The 7,500-nt window shown below is 43.9% G+C and overlaps 1 protein-coding gene across 1 annotated transcript in view; it reads right to left on the reverse strand.

Moving 5' to 3' along the window:
- LOC118946526 (CUB and sushi domain-containing protein 2-like) overlaps positions 1-7,500 on the reverse strand; it is a 46,022-nt gene that overhangs the window by 35,197 nt on the left and 3,325 nt on the right. The window contains exons 2-4 of the mRNA XM_036971694.1: positions 4,417-4,590; positions 2,373-2,546; positions 434-507 (exon numbers count right to left, since the gene is read on the reverse strand). Coding sequence (XP_036827589.1) covers positions 434-507; positions 2,373-2,546; positions 4,417-4,590 — 422 coding nt within the window. The remainder of the gene's footprint in view (positions 1-433; positions 508-2,372; positions 2,547-4,416; positions 4,591-7,500) is intronic.

Genomic DNA, 7,500 nt, shown 5'->3' on the forward strand with positions numbered 1-7,500 from the left:
ACACACATCAGGGTTAGATTCACACGTCAGGGTTAGATACACACATCAGGGACAGATACACACATCAGGGACAGATACACACATCAGGGTTAGGAACAGTATCTCTACTTGCACATTCATCTTCTGCACATCTATCACTCCAGTGTTTAATTGCAATATTGTAATTATTTTCTCACTATGGCCTATTTACTGCCTTACCTCCCTAATCCTACTTCATTTGCTCACATTGTATATAGACTTATTTTTCTCCTGTATTATTGACTGTATGTTTGTTTTACTCCATGTGTAACTAACGCTGTGTCGTTGTATGTGTCACACTGCTTTGCTTTATCTTGACCAAGTCCCAGGTTTTAAAAGAGAACCTGTTCTCAACTAGCCCACCTGGTTAAAATAAAGTTGAAATAAAATAAATTTAAAATAAATAAATTGTAACCTGGTAGCCTTGGGTGTTGTTCTGGTTTCCAAACAGAGGTGTTCCAGGATCTCCACAGGTGGTGTGACTGGGATCTGAAACACACAACAGACAAGACGACTCCTTCTACGTCGCGTAGGAACTGACGAGCAGGACACCTGACTTGGTTGTCATACTAACGCTCTATGTCCAAATCTATCAGAGGTGATCTTCTTTCTGTAAAGTTTCACGGGGCCGGTATGTGTCATAATATCTCAGAGTAGGAGTGCTGATCTAGGATCAGGTCTTCCTGCCCATTGTGATCTACAAGTCAAAACTGATAGTAAATCAGCACTCGTTCTGTGAGTCACTTAATACAATACGTACAGCCACGTACAGTGTTGGATTGGTGTAATCAGTATGGCCCAGAGACACACTGTACACTGAGGATACCAAACATGAAGAACACCTTCCTAATATTGAGTTGAACCCCCCCCCCCCCCCCCAGAACAGCCTCAATTCATCGGGTCATGGACTCTATAAGGTGTGGAAAACATTCCACAGGGATGCTGGCTCATGTTGACACCTATGCTTCCCCACAGTGGTGTCAAGTTGGCTGGATGTCCTTTGAGTGGTGGACCATTCTTGATACACACGGGGAAACTGTTGAGGGTGAAAAACCCAGCAGCGTTGCAGTTCTTGACACAAACCGGTGTGCCTGGCACCTACTGCCGTAACCCCGTTCAAAGGCACGTAGATATTTTGTCTTGCTCATTCACCCTCTGAATGACACACAATCCATGTCTCAGTTGTCTCAAGGCTTAACAATCCTTCTTTAACCCACGTCTCCTCCCCTTCATCTACACTGATTGAAGTGGATTTAACAGGTGACATCAATAAGGGATCATATCTTTCACCTGGATTCACCTGGTCAGTCTATGTTACATGGAAAGAGCAGGTGTTCATAATGTTTTGTACACTCAATGTATATTTACAGAGTTCGACCAATGTTTTAGAATATTGTTCTTGTTCTAGACAGTCAGTTACCTTGTTAAACTATTCTGCATGTTTTGTTGTTGTAGTGCTAACATGCAGGCAACACCATTTAGTGTCATCCTGTGAATGCTTCATAATGCAGAACTTCCTAAATGCAGTACAAGGATCTGGTCTGAGTTGGTTACTAATAGGACCCATTCTGAGTGCCTCGTCTGAGTTGGTTACTGATAGGACCCATTCTGAGTGCCTGGTCTGAGTTGGTTCCTGATAGGACTCATTCTGAGTGCCTGGTCTGAGTCGGTTACTGATAGGACCCATTCTGAGTGCCTGGTCTGAGTTGGTTACTGATAGGACCCATTCTGAGTGCCTGGTCTGAGTCGGTTACTGATAGGACCCATTCTGAGTGCCTGGTCTGAGTTGGTTACTGATAGGACCCATTCTGAGTGCCTGGTCTGAGTTGGTTACTGATAGGACCCATTCTGAGTGCCTGGTCTGAGTTGGTTACTGAGAGATAGCTGGACCCATTCTGAGTGCCTGGTCTGAGTTGGTTACTGATAGGACTCATTCTGAGTGCCTGGTCTGAGTTGGTTACTGATAGGACCCATTCTGAGTGCCTGGTCTGAGTTGGTTACTGATAGGACCCATTCTGAGTGTCTGGTCTGAGTTGGTTACTGATAGGACCCATTCTGAGTGCCTGGTCTGAGTTGGTTACTGATAGGACTCATTCTGAGTGCCTGGTCTGAGTTGGTTCCTGATAGGACTCATTCTGAGTGCCTGGTCTGAGTTGGTTACTGATAGAACACATTCTGAGTGCCTGGTCTGAGTTGGTTACTGATAGGACCCATTCTGAGTGCCTGGTCTGAGTTGGTTACTGAGAGTTAGTTGGACCCATTCTGAGTGCCTGGTCTGAGTTGGTTACTGATAGGACCCATTCTGAGTGCCTGGTCTGAGTTGGTTACTGATAGTTAGCTGGACCCATTCTTACCTATGCAGGATGGCTGAGTGCCACTCCAGATGCCGTCATACTGACAGTATCGTCTGGCTGAACCCACCAACACCAAAGGAGGAGAGCAGGAGAAGGAGACAGAGGAGAGGTAGGTGAACCCACGGTCCTCCCTTCTCCCCTGGGCCGGGACACCTGGGTCTCCACAGAACACAGCTAGAGGGGAGGGGGAGGGGGGTATGAGGAGCGAGAGAGAAAGAGAAGCGATGTAAGATGTAATATCATTAGGTTGATAACATGGAACAAAGCACCAATTTGTCTATGGGATGTGACTATGGGATATGCCTGTGGGATATGACTATGGGATGTGTCTATGGGATGTGACTATGGGATGTGACTATGGGATGTGTCTATGGGATGTGTCTATGGGATGTGTCTAGGGGATATGACTATGGGATGTGACTATGGGATGTGTCTATGGGATGTGTCTATGGGATGTGTCTATGGGATGTGACTATGGGATGTGTCTATGGGATGTGACTATGGGATATGCCTGTGGGATATGACTATGGGATGTGTCTATGGCATGTGTCTATGGGATGTGTCTATGGGATGTGTCTAGGGGATATGACTATGGGATGTGACTATGGGATGTGTCTATGGGATGTGTCTATGGGATGTGTCTATGGGATGTGACTATGGGATGTGTCTATGGGATGTGTCTATGGGATGTGACTATGGTATGAGTTTATGGGATGGGATGTGACTATGGGATGTGTTTATGGGATGGGATTTGACTATGGGATGTGACTATTGGATGTGACTATGGGATGTGTTTATGGGATGGGATGTGACTGGGATGTGACTATGGGATGTGTTTATGGGATGGGATGTGACTATGGGATGTGTTTATGGGATGGGATATGTGTATGGGATGTGTCTGTGGGATGTGTCTATGGGATGTGCCTACGGGATGTGTTTATGGGATGTGTCTTTGGGATGTGTCTATGGGATGTGACTATGGTAAATGTCATATTGCAGCTCAGACGAGGAAGGAGTGGACCATCTTCCTCTGTAATTTAATTTCATAATTTTTAGATAAAACTATACAAAATATAATCACATCACCAAATAATAGATTAAAACACATTGTTTTGCAATGAAGGTCTACAGTAGCCTCAACATAACTCTGTAGGGTAGCACCATGGTGTAGCCGTAGGACAGCTAGCTTCCGTCCTCCTCTGGGCATATTGACTTCAATGCGAAACCTAGGAGGCTTATGGTTCTCACCCCCTTCCATAGACATACACAGTAACTATGACAACTTCCGGAGGACGTCCTCCAACATGAACTGACATGTTGTCCACCCAATCAAAGGATCAGGAAATCAATCTAGTACTGAAAGCATAAGCTACAGCTAGCAGCACTGCAGTGCAAAACATGTGGTGAGTAGTTGACTCAAAGAGAGAGAAAGACAATAGTTGAACAGTTTTCAACAAATTCATTTATTCCTAAATGAAGAAGAAGCAAGAGAGAAATGGAGAGAGAGATTGTCACTTACTTAGGTAGCAAATGCAGCTAGGTAGTCTAGCCTACTGAAATACCCTGCTCAAACAGAGGGATGCTATGTTAGCTAGCTGGCTATAACAGAGGGATGCTAGTGCATAGAAGGAAGAAGGAATACAATGTGGCTACTATGAAAGTGAAATGTGTTTACGCGTGATCAGAGGTGTATGCCGGTATTGAATGTGTCACTGTCTGTCACATCAAATTTGTTTCTCGACCTGTGTGCACCTACGCTGTAAAATATAGTTCATAGTCTAGGTTGTAACAACCTCATGATGGGTACACGGACAACTAGAGTATCATTGGTACATTGAACTGGGTGAATGGCATACGAATGTCAGTCATCCAATATGCTGTATAGAAATATAGAAATAAGGCCATGGTCATTAAAAAAAGATTGCCCGACTTCATCTGAAACGGCACCGACTACCAATGCTATACATGGCATGTCCTTACAGCTAGATGAAGCTCAGGTATACAGGTATACAGGTATACAGGTATATTCCAGTGGTTTACTTACGGAAGCACTGTGGTTTTTCTCCAATCCAGGTTCCGTTTCCCTGGCAGGTGATCATGGTGGGCAGGGAGAGCTGGTAACCCTGGTTACAGGCGTAACTAACGCTGTTGCCCCAGGTGAAGTCTGTTCCAACCACCTGGCCGTTAGGAATGGGAGGCGGGGCCGTACACACTATAGCTGGAGAGAGAGAGAGAGAGATACTTTATCAGATTTTTTTTTTACAAAAATATAGATTAAGAGTTGGATAAACTTTTTTTTTTTTTTACAAGGACATTTACAGGATACTACCCTCCACAACATAACCTTCACTCCAAATCAAATCTCCAAACCTAAAACCTGATTTTGGACAAAGGTTCTGGAAAGATTGTTATTGCCAAGGACTATACAGCTAATGCTCTGGAAAACCAACGTCCAGCACAGGAAGCAGAATCCTGAAAATACCATCCAACCTGGAAATGAGTGAGTAATGTTTAGTCTGAAGCTACTTTTACAGTCAATAAGAAAAGGACATTACAATGATACATTTTCCTTTATAAGGACTGAATGCTAAGTTTACTAGGACAGAACATATCTGGCTGCAACTTCAATTTGTCAGGTGCGTGAATGAGGACCCAAAAGCGAATTAACAAACAGAGTTTCTTTAATGACGAAACACACGTAGGCTCAGATGGACAGGCAGATTCCGACAGGACAGGACAAGGTTGCAGCAAACACGACGATAGTCTGGTTCAGGCATGAGTAACACAAACGAGAATCCGACAAAGACAGAAGCAGAAACAGAGAGAGATATAGAGACCTAATCAGAGGGAAAAAGGGAACAGGTGGGAAAAGGGGTGAACGAGGTAGTTAGAGAAGACAAGGAACAGCTGGGGGAAAGAGGGGAAGAAAAGGTAACCTAATACGACCAGCAGAGGGAGACAGGGTGAAGAGAAAGAACAGGAACAGGACACAACATGACAATACATGACACAATTAGCAGTGAGGTGCGAAGTGAGAGGTGCCAAAGCCCTTGAGCCCAACAACTGCAGAAGAGTTTCACAGCCTCCCCCTTCCCAAATGGAGAGGCTTTTGAGACTGCCTACTCCATGGCTTCCCCATGTGCAGAGGTCCTCACAATACAATACCCCCTTGGATGTAAACAATGAAAAGGCACGAAACGAGTACAAAAATAAGCCCCTAACAGATAATCCAGACACTTTTTGCTAAAATGCTACAAAATGGGAACTTAGGCAACATAATATTCCATACAGACCATTGTTTGGCATGGCGCAGTGATATATTAACACACTACCCCTCTGGTAAGGGGGCTGGGGTATTAGCAATAGGTGGAAACTCAGGAGTGTCAACCTGTACCAGCTAATGTCAACCTCTACAAGCTAATGTCAACCTCTACAAGCTAATGTTAACCTCCACAAGCTATTGTCAACCTCCACAAGCTATAGGCAACCTCCACAAGCTAATGTCAACCTCCACAAGCTAATGTCAACCTCTACAAGCTAATGTCAACCTCTACAAGCTAATGTCAACCTCTACAAGCTAATGTCAACCTCTACAAGCTAATGTCAACCTGTAAAAGTCTGGAATAATATTGGTACAGGGCAAACAGTTTTAGACTTCACAATTAAAGAGGGAGCGCAGCAGGAGAAGCTCTCTCGATGAAGACTCACCCACCCCGAGCGAGTCAGACCAGACCTCTTCAGTACACAACCGCACAGATGAGCAACCCCAAGCGGAAAGTCAACCACCTAGTGCAGAGCACTACTCTCTCATTGAAATTAAGGATACATTCACCCAGCTGCTGGGAAGGCCTGTGGAGCTGGAAAAGCAGGTGAACACACTCCAGTCAGCACAGACCCAGACAATAGTCCGGCTCAACAAAACCCCGGCAACCAGACCCGGAGAGCTGGAGGAGCATGTCTGCACTCTGGACTGTGGTGAGACAACTTCAACAGGAGAAAGAGCGGGAGCAGGAGAAAGAACAGAGCCCAGCGGCAGGAGATGGTGAGAGTGCTGGAGGAGAAGGTGGGAACGATGATGTTTGACAGAGAACAAGCCATTAGAGTCTGTTATAGTCAACAGGTTGTCAAGGTTAAAAATTATGATTTTTTTTTTATCTAAATAATGATAATTGGGTCCTTCAAACTTTGCTTTCGTCAAAGAATCCTCCATTTGCAACTATTAAAGCCTTGCAGACCTTTGTAGTTGTCAATTTGTTGAGGTAATCTGAAGAGATTTCACCCCATGCTTCCTGAAGCACCTCCAATAAATTGGATTGGCTTGATAGGCACTTCCACAACTGCTCAATAGGGTTGAGATCTGGTGACTGTGTTGGCCGCTCCATTATAGACAGAAAACCAGCTGAAGCTGACCGCTTCTTCACGGTCTTCAAGGTCCTGAAAATTACAGGCCTCTCTCATCTTGTTAAGTGGGTGACAATTGGTGGCTGACTAAATCCTTTTTTGCCCCACTGTACATTTACAAAACAAGGGATTAGAAATGATGCAGACAATTGCATTGATGCAACTATCTATCTGCTATATTAAAGCTGATTTAACAAATACAATCCCTCATAGACAAAATGTTGTGCTTCAATGGTGAAAACTTAAACTCTTCAACATTATCCTCAGCTCTGGCATCATTTGGAACCAATGCCTGATCACCTCTTCCCACAAAAGTAATTAGCGTAGAATAAGAGTAAGCAACAATGTCATAGAAAATCCTCTGCAGTATCAACAGCATCAACATTTCAACAACTCCAACATTTCCTGAGTAAATGTCAAATGGGCTTCTTACCAAAATACTGTACAACAGACCATGTATTCCTTATATACAAACAAACAAAAGAAAAGCAAAGTCTTCTCAAACTTTGTTTATTTAAAAAGCTTTTGACTATCTGGTATGAGGGTCTGCTATATACAGGTAATTATTGATGGAAAGTGGTGTTGGGAGGATGATTTTAAAATCAATGTAAACATACAACAAATGTGCATTTAAAATTGGCAATTAACACACATATGTATTTCCCCAGGGCATGGAAGCAGCTTGAGCCCCACCCTCTTCAACATACAGTATTCTGTTTATGAATGA

The sequence above is a fragment of the Oncorhynchus mykiss genome, chromosome 32 (assembly GCF_013265735.2).
Source record: "Oncorhynchus mykiss isolate Arlee chromosome 32, USDA_OmykA_1.1, whole genome shotgun sequence".
NCBI lineage: Eukaryota > Metazoa > Chordata > Actinopteri > Salmoniformes > Salmonidae > Oncorhynchus > Oncorhynchus mykiss.